At 49.1% G+C, this 14014-nt stretch overlaps 5 protein-coding genes across 5 annotated transcripts; 3 read left to right on the top strand and 2 right to left on the bottom strand.

Annotated features, from left to right (window-relative positions):
- Window positions 1-802: 802 nt before the first annotated feature.
- N7455_002610 (uncharacterized protein) lies at window positions 803-3305 on the bottom strand (the record flags this gene model as incomplete). Its single annotated transcript, XM_040953433.2, has 5 exons — window positions 803-867; window positions 925-963; window positions 1019-1072; window positions 1128-2747; window positions 2801-3305. 5 exons carry the CDS (start codon window positions 3303-3305, stop codon window positions 803-805), a joined length of 2283 nt encoding a protein of 760 aa, XP_040816301.2.
- Window positions 3306-4287: 982 nt separating this feature from the next.
- Window positions 4288-6758, top strand: N7455_002609 (putative C6 transcription factor (Leu3); the record flags this gene model as incomplete). The annotated part of the gene is made up of 6 exons (XM_065604317.1): window positions 4288-4476; window positions 4549-4982; window positions 5035-5472; window positions 5533-5801; window positions 5858-6385; window positions 6445-6758. 6 exons carry the CDS (start codon window positions 4288-4290, stop codon window positions 6756-6758), a joined length of 2172 nt encoding a protein of 723 aa, XP_065462808.1.
- A 1065-nt stretch (window positions 6759-7823) lies between these two features.
- Window positions 7824-9483, top strand: N7455_002608 (cytochrome P450; the record flags this gene model as incomplete). The annotated part of the gene is made up of 8 exons (XM_065604316.1): window positions 7824-7983; window positions 8036-8213; window positions 8266-8437; window positions 8496-8612; window positions 8670-8844; window positions 8908-8952; window positions 9023-9215; window positions 9312-9483. The coding sequence occupies 8 exons, from the start codon at window positions 7824-7826 to the stop codon at window positions 9481-9483; spliced, it is 1212 nt and encodes a 403-aa protein (XP_065462807.1).
- Window positions 9484-9743: 260 nt separating this feature from the next.
- Window positions 9744-10274, top strand: N7455_002607 (uncharacterized protein; the record flags this gene model as incomplete). The annotated part of the gene is made up of 1 exon (XM_040953356.2): window positions 9744-10274. One exon carries the CDS (start codon window positions 9744-9746, stop codon window positions 10272-10274), a length of 531 nt encoding a protein of 176 aa, XP_040816317.2.
- A 657-nt stretch (window positions 10275-10931) lies between these two features.
- N7455_002606 (uncharacterized protein) lies at window positions 10932-13640 on the bottom strand (the record flags this gene model as incomplete). The annotated part of the gene is made up of 1 exon (XM_040953407.2): window positions 10932-13640. One exon carries the CDS (start codon window positions 13638-13640, stop codon window positions 10932-10934), a length of 2709 nt encoding a protein of 902 aa, XP_040816211.2.
- Between the last annotated feature and the right edge of the window lie 374 nt (window positions 13641-14014).

Genomic DNA, 14014 nt, shown 5'->3' with positions numbered 1-14014 from the left:
CTCGGACAATGCATACAATGAATATATCTCATGAACGTACTATATCTCTTTAGAATGTAGATCTACAGGTCATTTCCATATCTGTCTACGTACCTGTACATTATAAGCGGGGAAATAAAGACCCACTACGGGGTAAAGGTCCCTCTTTTTTTCGGATGTTTCGTCATAGGTGAAGGCATGGAATAAACAAGTAAAAGAGATTCTGATCAAGGGTGTTGGTGTTGGTGTTGGATCTCCTTTGGGGAGATTCTGCCGTTACCTCTTTCAGACCAGTCGTTACAGATTACAGAAAGAGGTATACATTCATTTCTCGTTGCCAATGGTTCAATCGTGTTCCACCTAGGTAGAACCTTACGGTATGTAGGTTTGGGGTTGTGTCTTGGAAGCTTGGCATCCATGTGGCATCCACCGATCCCAGGTCAAGATAGATCTCTCTTGCCCAAGATAGGTAATTGCATTATGTTTGCACTGCCTCATCAGGAGGTGTCCATCTTGTAGTAACTCCGGGGCCGGTTGTGTATACCAGCGTTGTAGGTCGTGATAGAGTGCTCGAACTCGAAACACAGAAGACATCATATGCTCAGAGATTGCAACCGAGGGGGTACAACAGGAGAAAGTTACGAGGGTGTTGGGTGTGAGACCTAAACGAAGCAGGTCATATATACGATGGGCCGCTGATGATGTTGAGCAATAAGCATAACTCGATGAGCCAATTCATTAAACAGTCAAAGAATTCAAGAACAATAAGTATAAAGAGCAAAGGCAAAAAAGGGAAAGGGGGTATTCGCAATCGTTCTTTGAATCAGCCTCCCCCTCCACCTCCGCAACCACCACCACCACCGCCGCCGCCGCCGCCGCCGCCGCAACCTAAATAACCAAGTCAGTATGTAACTCTGTCTATCTAATGCAATGAAGAAGACTTACCACCACCAGCGGATCCTCCGCAGCCGCCACCTGATCCACCTGTACAGAAAACACATCAGCATCCGTTGTAGTCGACGTTCATAAAGAGACTTACCACATCCTCCACTACCACTGTCTGCTGCGCAGCCACCCGCGGCTACAGTACCACCTTTTGACAAATCAGTTTCACTCAGTGCTTTTAGAAGGGTGGAGGAAGAACTTACCACACGTGCCGGCACAACAGTTCCCAGTGGCGCCTTCAGTGAAATTCATGCAGGCAGGGTTGTTCGCGTACGAATCACAGTTGATAGATGGGTCCATCATATACGGTGCATAGTATGGCACCACGATGGGATAGCCATATGCATAAGGCATGTAGTATGCACCAGAAGCGTCACCCTGATTATTAGAAGATTTGGAGCCGGATCGTTGACGGCGCTTCTCAGCACGCCGCAAAGCCTTTTGGTGGTCGCTCTGTAGACGTACACGGTGTATAGAGTTATGCCACTCAGCCCGGTGGTACATGTTCTTTGGGCGGACGGCGTTGTGTGAAGAGATATGTGGGTTCTTGTTTGGATCGGACGAGACATCAGAGCGATCGTGCAAGACATCTGCGTTGACTCGGGCGCGATAGGCCGAGCCAGAAGTGAACAACCGGCCGTACAGGTCTGATGTTCGTGTTGCCTCGCAGTACCAGCAGGTGCATTCGCTGTATATGCCGCCTTCGGTCATACGGCGGTACATTTTGCTGGTCCAGGCGAAGCCGTCGGAGAGTTTCCCTTCGTCGACTTTGTCGTCGTGGTCGATGAACATGCGATTAAAACTGAATGTTACCTTCGACGTGCTGTATTTGTAGTACCGTGATGGGCTGAGTTGGTGTGTGTGCCAGGCTAGGTCGACGTCCAAAGTGGGCACGGCCATCTTATCTGGTCTTTCAATCATAATCCGAAAGAACACATAGTACTTTTTAATCAGTCGGTCCATGGTGTTGAAGACTGTTGGTGAGTGCAGCCAGTCGATTTTGTCCATTTTTTCCACGAAGGTGCCTTGTCTGATAACGGCGCCTACAAGATCTAGCGCGAAGGGACCGAGGTTCTCCCAGTATCGAGACATCATTCTTCGGAATTGGATCTTCTCGCCATACGCGAAGGTTTTAAGGTAGACACCATGTGCTTTCCACAAAAGATTTGCGTCGCGTAGCTGGGTCTCGAGTTGCTTCTTCAGCTGGTTGATATTCTGACACAGATCCAATCGACTATCAGTGACACGCAACAACTCCTTTCTGCCAGCCTGGACGACTCGTGTGGGGAATATCATGTCCCGGAGGGCCCGAGGATCGGCCTTATCAGTTGAGCCTCCCTCTGGCATTCCATACAGATTGGTGAACGACCCGGGCATGGGGAGGTCTTTGTAAAGAGCTCCTTCAAGGTCTTTTCGGAACTTTGCCACCTTGAGCCGGCCATGGTCGATTATGCGTTCACAGCTGAAGCATTTCACCTCAAATAAATGATCGGCATAGCCACCACCATATTTGTAGGCGTGGGCAACACTTCCCCCAAAGCGAGCTTCTGTCCACGGGACAGCGTTCGCCCATCCACAGCCTGGGCATTTGACATACTTGGTCGGCGGGTCGTGTAAATTGTTCCACTTGAAGTCCAGTTTCTCCTCGAACAGCTGCTGGGCTTGTTCGGAAACTGTATACTCCATCGTTTGGTTGTTGATGCAGTGATCTATCGCTTCCCATGGAAATCCTGTTGCCCAGGTGCTCATCTTGCCGTATCGAATGCAATCCTCAAGGAAGTTCCGGGGATTCAACATATGAGCATGCCAGACCATCAAAATATCTATAGAGAAATTAGTCAACCGCGTTTTTTTGTCCCAGAATCAATACACTTACCCAGCGGGGGTAGGTTTTCCGCGCTCCATGCAACAATAGTACCACAATTAATGATGTTTTCATAGTCGGTAGACTCCAAGTCACTAATAGTGGCCATTGGCCTTGATCCGGGAAGCCCCTTAGACCACCACTTGGTATATCGGTCAACTGCACGCGCTGTATATACCGCCCAGCGCTTTTCGCAAATACGAGCCCGTGCTGCATTCAGTTCATTCGGGAATCTTTCAGCCTCGGCATCGTGGATATCAAAGAGTCCGTCATCGCTAGAGATAGTATCTCGTAGATCTGCGAGCACAGCCAGAAACTTGAGGTGTGCAACACACTGGTCGCGAGTGATTGTAGTTGAATCAGGTAGATTGGAGCTCAGATCCAGCTGTGGGAGTTCTAGTGGCGGCTGCTCGACCTCATTGGCCGAATAGGGAGGTGGTCGTTCATTGGAAGACCTGCCGATGTCTTCGGATTGATTGGGTGCGTCTTTGGACATTTCATCCGTTGACATACCCATGTTGGCGTTTGACAGAGGAATAAGAAGATATAAGTGTTAGTGAGTCAAGTCTAAGAGGTGTGGTCCGGTGGCTCTTTATATCAGTTGAATGTTGGAACACCATCCCATTCTTATCTGGCCACACCCAGATAAAGACAAGTCAGCATGGTACTTTTACAGGCTTCCTGGCCCTTCATAGCCCCCCCGAGATGGACGAGATAGGCAAGGTGCAAGGATGATGATTGCCACTACTTGCCCTAGAGGGTTGAAATCTAAAATACATTTGCCTAAATCTCCGCAAAATACATTCAAATATGTAAGTGAATAAATGGGTTCTTCGTATTCATTTGCCCTCCGAGCCAATAATATAAAAACGTTTCCTTGAATCTCGTATTGGATTGGGTATAGAAAAGATGAAACCGGGCGCGCCTGCACTGCCTTGCTGCCTTAGTGGCTTCAGTACTGCCCCCAAGGCTATCTGGAGATGCATGGATGCATCGTATACTTTATGTTGTGCACAAAGGTTTCTAGTGTCTTTCTAACGCCTTTTTCATATGCTTGTACTCCGTACTCCTTACATACTATGAAAAGTGATAAAAATGTACAGCTCATCCCCGGTCACGTGATACAAAGCCGATATGAGGTCACGTGCAGAATAAAAGTATATCCGGTCAGGTGATATGCCCCTCTGTGCTGACTCATCGAGGTTCCCGCAAGAAGCGCGCTCACCGAGTGAGAACGAGAAAGTTGAGACGGTTTTGTTAGAGAAAGACAAGAAGGAAAAGGAAATAACCAAACCAAATTGCCCGGATCAAGACCCAAATCGTGTGTCTGTGAATCCGTTCGAATCTCTCTCAACTGTCTGAAACCGAGATCACGATCCGCAAAAACGTCATTCAGCCTGGCTTCTCTCGGGCGATCGAACGGCATCGGAGAGGGCCAGGCCCAAACTCTTGAACCGATTGCGACCATTGATAATGCTTCTATTGGCACCAGTCCCGTAATGGCGGGTGTAAATCAGTTACCTGTCTCAGTTGGCGCTGATGGCGTGCATGGTCGCAAACGCAATTTGACCATTGCGGGGATCGACAGTTCCCCGGGGAGTATCGAGGATATGGATGATAACGATGCGCGCGAGGAGAAAAGACGTCAGCCAGTGAAGCGCGCTTGCAATGAATGTCGACAACAGAAAGTAGGTCTAGCATATTACCGCAAAGTCGGCATTCTCCAGTTTGACTAATTTTTTTTTTTCGGGTTGCGACAGCTCCGATGCGATGTCATTCAAGACCCATGGACCGATTGTTCGCGATGCCGTCGACTGAGGCTCGATTGTAAAATTGAGTCCAACTTCAAACGTGTTGGGAAGCGCAGCCGCAATGCAGAAATGGAAAGGGAAATAATGGAGCTCAGAAAGCAGATTGCTACTGGCCAACCAGTTCCTGGGATGTCACAGCAACAGGCGTTGACCGCAGGACAATTGACACCCAAGCAAGAATCGAGTCAAGTCAGTCCTGCAGTATATCAAACTCCATCGGCCATGTCCGCAGACCAGTACATGGGATCTCAAGAAGCTGTTGCATCCCTCCTCGACCTTCGTTCGGGCTTCGATGGTACCAACTTCATGAGAAACGGTGGACAAATCAGACGAATTGAAGATGTTATGGTTGTTCCCGAGAAAGTGGCAGAGCTGTTTAATATGTGAGTCCTCGTCTATCAAGTCTCTATGATTGATCTAACTTGTTCCCGTCAGATTCTTCACATACTACCACCCCTTCCTTCCATTTTTGGACCGAAATCAGTCTCCCGATGATTATAATTCTTCCTCTTCTCTGCTTTTCTGGACAATACTCAGTGTCGGTGCACGACGCTATCAAGGCGATTCGAACTTGTTGAATTCTCTCGCTGGTCCTGTCAGCCGGCTGGTCTGGAGCACCCTAGCAGATATCCCTCAAAGCTACCATGTCGTGAAGGCTCTCGCTCTACTATGTTCATGGCCATTCCCCACAAGTAGCACCTCAACAGATCCGACCTTCATGCTGTGTGGAATGATGGTACAGGTTGCTATGCAGCTTGGTCTTCATCGGCCTTCCCACACTCAGGACTTTAGTAAATTCCGAGTGGAACTGATCGAGGATGAATTGAGAGACAAGGTGCGAACCTGGGCGATTTGCAATATTGTTGCTCAGAGGTATGTACAAACCCCCATTATCAATCGCTGCTCGCATTTGTCTCATGTTTTACTTCGCAGGGTTTCCACCGGTTATGGCCAGCCATCATCTACTCTTTATGACTGGACATTGTCCTCGAGTGATTCGCTAGACCCGAACTTCAAGCTTCCAGAAGATATAAGGCCGAGATTGGAGGTTGAAAAGTTTTGCGACAGGGTCACCCGAGCGCTTTACACAAACAGACGCGATCCTGTTGGCCTAACCAATGACCATGAACGCTCGACAATGATTGCCTTTCTGTCGCGAGACTTTGAGGAGTTGGAAGAACAGCTTAAATCACAGAATGACTGTAAGCTTCCGAAATTCAAATGGGGATATATTGAATGTGTAACTAACGACATCTAGGTATTACTGACTTGTTCCTCCGTGCTGCTAACCTTCATTTGCACCTTTCGGCATTCTTTGATGAGCCAACCACTAAAAATTACCGCGAACGCGTCTTATCTCTGTATGTCGCGACGACAACATTCCTCGAAGTTGTCCTGAACCTCGAGACCGAGGTTGGCCCGGTTCTCTCTTACACCCCATACTATGTGTATCAGATGATGGTTGCCGCCGGTTGCACTCTCCTGAAGCTGTGCAAGAGCTTCTTCGCCTCTCACATAGACATGGAATACACCAAAAACCTATTCAACCGTACAATCTGGGCCATCCGGGGGGTGTCAGCGTCCAGCAACGACCTACCCGAACGGCTTGCGGAAGTGTTGGCTCAGATGTGGAGATTGGGAGGAGCGACTCAACGGGCTAACAATAGTACCGATGTTGACGACTCCCTGCGACTCAAAGTACGCTGCCGGATGAGCATGTCCCTGCTTTTCGACTCTGTGTGGCGCTGGCGGGAGGATGCCAGGACTAAGGGCCGAAACATTGAAGGTCAGTATCCCTGTTCACTCTCAGGTACAAACAAAAAAGTCTCTAACCTTTGATATTAGCCTATCTAAAAAATCCAACAAATCCCGACTCGGCCGCTGATTCTTCGGCCACTTCATCTGTCGGGCCTGTACACACATCTACAATAACACCAGGAATGTCTGGGAATGATCCAAGCCTTGCTCCGGCACCCCTGCTATCCCAGGCTAGTCTAGGGATCCAACCATCCGCAACCCAACCTAATGGACTTCCAAGTGGTTTCATTGAACCTAATTACGAAGTCTTCGATCCGTTGAACTGGCTGCTTGACGGCCTGGTAGACTTGCCTTATTCATACTCCACAGTGGGTGGGATGGAATCCCAAGGCATCGCATAGATTGGCCTGCCTAATATTTTCTTGGCGCCATTGCCGGTTACTCTTTTTCTTTTTTATTGCGGGCGTGGCTTGCGTTGTCTGCTTGTATCATTATACCACACATCCGATCGCTGATACTTGCCAGGGAGTTTGTTCATCTTCTTTCCATGCCCGTCTATATTTTTCATGGGTCCCTTGTACGATTTCCTTGATTCATTTCCACAATACGGTGCTATATTACTTTCCAATATGATGCTATATTTGGCCCCAAAATCCTTGTCTGAAAAAAAAAGAAAAGAAAAGAAAATACGTCAAGAGATTAGCCTCATGCAATTATAAAGTCCGGTACATTATGTGCGTATATCACACCGAGTTATTTTTGCCGCTTGCTTTTGCGAGCACAGATTCGCTCCGTAGAAGCAATTTCAACCTAGCACAGTGATATCATTGCTTGTCTCTCATCTCGTCCTTTTTGCTGGACAAAACCTATATAATCTCGTTTAGCCAGGCCCTACTTGTCCATTTTCTTCTCTTTCCCATTGCTTCTTTAGAATAAAATGGCTTCCCTCTATATCCTCGGTTGGACCGAGATGGAACCTCGTAGTTCGGCTATAGTGCTGTGCCTACTTGTTTCCTTTCTCTTTTTCTCTGTGGTTGCGGCCGCTTTGGTATTTACTTCCTATCAAATGGCTAACGTGGGTGACCTCTCCCCATCTGGTGATAGTTGATCGAAGTACAAATTCACAAGACGCTGATACTATTTGCTGAACCGGCAGAAGCAAATTCCTTTTCCTATACGCAAAGACTATTTCTCGGTCTTATACCAGCAGTACAAGTTTGTGGTGGACGGGCCCAGTTTGATAAAGAAAGGCTATGAACAATTCGCAAATGGCTTGTTCGAGATCCCACGGACCTTCCGCTTTGGTCAGGTCATATTGTGCCAGTCGGAGTTGATTGAAGAACTAAGAAATAAACGGAGTACTCTTGTATCCCCCGAGCCGTGGATTGATCAGGTAGGGCTGTCGGATGGATATTTCGATGTTTGCGCTAACAAATATCATACAGCTCCTCCAAGTCTCTCATGTTATGCCTGGCTATTTCCCCAAGGAAAGGGGATGGCCGAAAATCGCTAAAACTACGCCTGGTCTGATTCGTGCCACGGTTTATAAGCACTTGCATCGGTATATGCCCGCTATGAACCATGCAATCATCTCGCAGCTGCAGACCCTAGACTTCAAAGATGGGGGTGAGTTTTGACTGACTTTATAGGCCAGATGATCTCTAATGACTTTAATCAGAATGCAACATCGGCTGTTTTGATCTGGCATACTCGATCGTAGCCCGCAGTGGCAGTTTTGCTCTCGTTGGTTCGCGGCTTTCTCAGAATGAGGAATATCTTAAAGCTGCCAAGGACCACATCCTTGGGATGATAGTGACCACTCGTGTACAATTTCTTGTTCCAGATTGCCTGAAACCGTGAGTCGGATACTTCACTAATTCCATTTTCTGTGGACTAAGACACAAATAGCTATATTGGTGGGCTCATCGGTCGCCTCGCCACTCTGGGGACTAGTTGGGATATGCACGCCTCGCGTAAGATTATGCTCAGGCACTTTGATGCACGTGCAGCAGAATATCACGCCGAGATATTCACGGGCAACGAACCCAGTGAGACTAATCTCGATGACACGGACAATCCGGTATCCCTGTCTCCCCTTCCCCATCCCTCCAATGACACCATGACTGAACAATCTATAGGTTGAAATCTTCCAATGGCTGTATGAGAGCAGTGTTCTGCGGGAGCGATGGACATATGCAGAGGTGATAGGTGAAATGTTGCTTCTGCAATTTGCCTTTATATACACCACTTCCTATGTAAGTACTCCGTACGTATGTCCTCATCCTGCAATGTGCTAATTAAACCACCAATAGGGACTCTACGGCGCCCTGGTTGAGCTAGCTCGACGACCCGAGTATATCGCACCCCTGCGCGAGGAATTTGATCTCATTTTCTCTGAAATGGGACCAACCGTTCCAGCCTGTGATGGCATGGTTTTGATGGATAGCTTCCTAAAGGAGTGCCAGCGGCTACATCCTCCTTCAGCACGTACGTCTATATGGGACCACCCATGGGAATTGTGCATGGCTAATGCAATGATATGGATATTAGTCTCTGCCCATCGGGTCTGTATTAGTGACCTCAAACTTTCCAACGGTTTGTTCTCTCACACATACTACTAGGCCACCAAGGAAACACCGAACTAATCAAGTATGGCATGGAACAGGTGTCACACTCAAGCAAGGCTCCCACGTTGCCGTCCCAAGTGGGGTTATCCAACAATCCAGCGAGCACTATGCGAACCCCAACGCGTTCGACGGTTTCCGGTTCGTCAAGCGTGCAGCAGCTGGAGCCAAGAACTCCCGGCTGGTTGACCTGAGCCCTGACTATCTGGTTTTTGGGATGGGCGCACATGCTTGGTAAGTCTCATTTCTGCCTGGCCCTTGTTTCTTTTCGCCCGAGTTTCAAATCCAACCGCCCGGATCCTATCGGCTGACTTTTGCTCGTATTAGTAGCCCTGGACGGTGGATGGCTAGCGCGCTGATGAAGCTCGCCTTCGCGCATATTCTGAATCAGTATGATATACTCCTGCCTAATCCAGCCTCCGCCCCCTTGACTGGCTCGCTTTCATTCGAGGAGTTTTATGTGCCCAACTTCGGGCTGAAAATTGCTCTGCGCCAGCGCTAGTAAGGATATCTGGCAAGGGGGACCGGGGTGTCGAGATGCATGCCAAAGGTAACAGGTAGAATTCCGATCATGGTTCAGTCGGGACACGTTCATATTATTTCAATTAATGCAGTGCTAATAACATCAAAATGAAAGATACATAAATTGCCTTGGCGCCTTAAAAACACCATCCGATAAGCTGATAAGATCTTGACTCCGCTTATCTCCAACTGCTTCAACTTCATCTCATCATTTTCCCTACCTGAAGTCGCTTCGAAATCATGGCTTCGTCAACTTCCTCGCAGAAATCCCGACCTCTGCTCATCCCACATAAGCGCGCCCTTCTACCCCCAGGAACCAACAAGTCAGGGCCCAAAGTATACAAAGTCCTCAATCCTAGCGCCATCCCCGCAGAGACGAGCATCAAACCATCATATAAAGAGGCCATTCAAGGAAGAAATAAGCCCACAGATTCAAGCGAGCATAATAAAAGCACAGTTGAAGATGAAGACTACGAGCCCCTGCCCCCGCGCTTTGAAATCTCATTCTCTATGCCGCCACAGCCCTTCCTGGATCCACCAACTTGGGAAGCGATGCTCAAACACAGCCGCGAGAGATTAGGAGCACAGTCAATAAAAGTTGAACCGAGCTCAGATGCAGACCAGGCAGAAGAGACGGTAGAGCGGATGAGACAACGAGTGGAGCGTGAGACGGAATATGGGTCTATGGCTATTCGTGGCCGGTCGAGTGTACGTGGACGTGGGAAGAGGGGGAGGGGGAGAGGCAATGTCTACTGGGGTGGTAGGCACTGATATTGATGGGTTTAGGGTGAGCTGGAAGGTTGTTTTGTTTTTAGATACCCCATATTTGGTTGATAGGTTAGGAACATTTGAATACTTCATTATTCAGGCAATATCTAGCGTGTTTTTCTAGAACACCTTGCTCAGTATTATATGGTGCTAACTTACTTGATGTTGCTTTCATATAGTACATTCAGGTATTGTACTCATCTATCAATACATTACTTAATGGACTCGTTTACATCCATCCAGCCCTAGAGCCAAGAGATTATTGCTACATAGGCCATCTTGTGTCACACAACGTGAAAGCAAGGGGCAGCTTGAAACTCTTATCCAGTCCTGGACTGATGAACATGTTGAAAATCAGATAGGTATGTATGCTAGCAGTAAACAAAACAAGTTAATGGTACATCTAGGGAAACCAACAAAAGCTGAGACAATGCAATAAAAACAACGGAATCATCATCATGGGTTCGTGTGTCGTAATAATCATAGATCTCATATCAAAAGATCATGTCGAGGCATTGAAACAATTTTCCAAAAAAAAACAACAACCAAAAAGCAAATGCATCGTGAAATCGTCGGGCAAGTGTTTGAAATGCGTGAAACATATCCAATCATAAATGTAATCATAACAGAGAGGAAACAGAAAAAAGAACATCATTTAAGTCATCTCATAGCCACCTCAGCCGTAGCACTAGATGCCACGTAGACAGGGCCACCGATACTCTGCTTGAGGATTTCCCTCCGGACAGCCCGCTTTCTCTCGTCTCGTCGCTGGCGCACACGACGCATGCGATTCCGCACATTACGCCATGACATCGACTGGAGCCGCAGTCCCCAGCGAGAGAGAGACCGGAAGCGAGTCGGGTTTAATGGGGATCCTGTTCGGAACATGCCTTGATCAACCAAGCTACCGTTGCTAGTCATCCCATTGAACAAGCGTCTCATTTCGGGACTGCGGCGCGCCAAAGCAGGCGGGCCATCGAAGATGATGCGCCGCTGGGGCAGGCCTAGAGAGTTGTTTACAATCAAGGATTCATCGGGGCGCGGCAAAGCTTCCCGCGTCGGTGAGGATTCTTTCTCCGGGGACCCGGGCACGTTTTCCCAGAATCCGCGGGGCCGCCAAAACGGATATAGACGACTGTCCATTTCCATTCCTGCGGTTCGGTTCTTGGCCGATTTCACGGAGAAGGACCGTGCTATAGTGTTGAAGGAATCCGACCGAGGGCGTGCGCTCCAGGTACGACGGACGGAACTCCATCGTCGACCGAGGCCTTTGTTTTCATCTTGAGCGTCATCTAATGGAAGCGGGGGAAGAGGTCTGGTAGATGGGGGCTTGGGCGGAGGGCGAGGGTTCGTTAAAGGTGAGTCCACGGTGTACGGTGCTGTTTGTGGTGGATTGCCGGGTGTGCGAGGGGGTTGGGGAAGATCATAAGAAATCCCAAGCGCTTGGAAAGGGCGCCTCGGGGAGGCTTGTACCCGAGGATCAACAAGCAGCAGTGAGTGATTGTTGTGTGCGAACAGACTGACGGCTGTAGCCTCTTGGATTTCGATAGGTCCCGGCGAATACGATGGAATTGAGCCTTGAGTGAAAGGCAAAGATGGAGGACGCAGGGTTGCCATATCATCGGAGCTAGCAAAGAGGGCGTGCATATTGGGAGCCTCGAGCAGGCCATGGTGGTCAGGTGAAGCCAAAACGTTGTGGCGAGGCGGGGATATCGGCTGATGCTCACGATGGTTTTGCATATCGAGGTCAACGGCTAAGTTATGGCTTTGTAGACTGTCGGAAGTAAGGGAAGTCGCACGAGAGTTGTTCCGACTCGTTGGCGCAGAAAGCGACGAGCTTCGGGCTGGTATAGCGGGACGCGCTGTGGGACGGCTACGCAGACTGTTGGAAGTGAGAGAAGTGGCGCGAGAATTGTTCTGACTCGTCGGTGCAGAAAGCGATGAGGCACGGGGTGGAATGACAGGTCGCCCCATGGAACGACCCCTGGAACAAGTCTCGCGAGATCGAGTCGACACCGAATCAGATACGGTGTGTTTCTTTTGTCCCGGGATATCTGTGCGGCCCGTTGAGGCTGTGGGAGGACGACGGCTTGATCGGTGAGAACCCGGTTTGGAAGAAGCATGACTGTTAGGACGGGACCTAAGAGATGAACTTCTCTCCGGGATGACCACCACGTTGATAGTTTCTATATTGGGCTTTATTGCACTGTTGCTAGTCTTGGTCGAGAACGACATCTCGGATGTTCCACTTCGAACATCCTGATCAGAAATGCGACCGGCCTTGTGAACCAGGCGGTGTTGGGATTCATGGAGGGAGCCATAAGATGTACGCTCAGATCTTGTGATCGGAGAGCTGGCAGACCGCAGAGAGCTCCTCTTTTCAGTATGCCGGAGCATTCGCTGGGCTCGTTTCGGAGAGTCGATTATCATAGCCTCAACGGTGGATGTCGAGGAGATGACCGACAAAGGACGGGCGCCTGGTCCACTGAATCTTGCTAGACCCTCCTGTGATGACGACTCAATATTCTCACGGAACTGCTCCATCGAGGTCCTTGTTTTGACTTCATGCGCACTATCGACACGGTCCCGCAAACTTTTTTCCCTCATCAAGGAGGCATCTAGATGCTTTACATCCAACACATCTCTCCTAGGGGTTGACTTATAGACTGATTGAGAGTGGTTCTGTGCAGACTTTCGCTTTCCGGCCAACGGTGTTGGCGACCCATCGATCGGGTTTGCGGCCCAATGCCCATCAAAAGACTCGAAGCCTGTGTCGCATTCGGTTTCGCTATGTTGTTGAGAAGCAGATGGCAGAGATCCTTTTATATTTGAAAATTGTGAAAGATATCCATTTGAGGCAGGTGGCTTTGATGGTTGCCTCCTTTGTTTTGGGATCTGAGTCGCAGTCTGAGACATGCGAACCGGGGTGTCCATATCATCTTCCGATGAGATATTTTCCAAAGCCGTTTGAAATGAATCCGCCCGAGACGACGAGGAGAAATAGTTAAACTGGTTCAAGGTAGGTCGCTTATTCGAGTTCGTTCGAGGAGGCGTCACATCCGGGGTTGGGGGCTTAGAGGGATGGCGAGGAGTCAACATCCCAGATGTTGGTATGTCTGACAAAGAAGAATTCGTTTTCCGGGGTGTTTGTTCGTCCACCACAACTTCTTCGTGGCCTGCACCCGGGGGTGTCAAGGGAAGCGATGGCGTCGCAGTATGTCTCCCATTCTGATCCGGCGAGACCGGTTGGATGACCTCGATGCTAGGAACGATTACACCCCGCCGAGGGAGCGTCTTGTGAGACCTTAGGAGCGGCCGTTCGAATGCTTGCAAATCCTCCGATGACCCCATCACTTCCACGCCCGGCATCTCGGAAACAGCAGACCCACGGAGACCTGAAGCATCCACGGTCGCTTTTGTGAATTCGATTCGCGTTTAGATACCTTTGGGTATCATAGTACTGAGTAGGATATTTCGTTCAGAGTGTCGCAAGGGTTGCATCGCGCGCGCGAACACTTCGCGACCAATATGCGACCAATGGTCAAAGTCAACGGATCCTAAAGCTCCAAGGCTTTGCTTTGTCTCTGTATGATGCAGGGGGGAGCCGATCGTCTGAGTTGGGTTCGAGTTGGTCACAAAGGACAAGCAATGGTCTAGTACGGAGTACGGAGCATGGGCATATGCTTTCACAGGTGAAGACTTTGGCTCGACCTGTCTCTGTGCAATGTGAGCTGTAAGGGTGG

Source organism: Penicillium solitum (assembly GCF_028829755.1).
Source record: "Penicillium solitum strain IBT 25940 chromosome Unknown utg000001l_segment0_segment0, whole genome shotgun sequence".
Classification (NCBI taxonomy): domain Eukaryota; kingdom Fungi; phylum Ascomycota; class Eurotiomycetes; order Eurotiales; family Aspergillaceae; genus Penicillium; species Penicillium solitum.
This window is presented reverse-complemented; position numbering and strand designations above follow the sequence as displayed.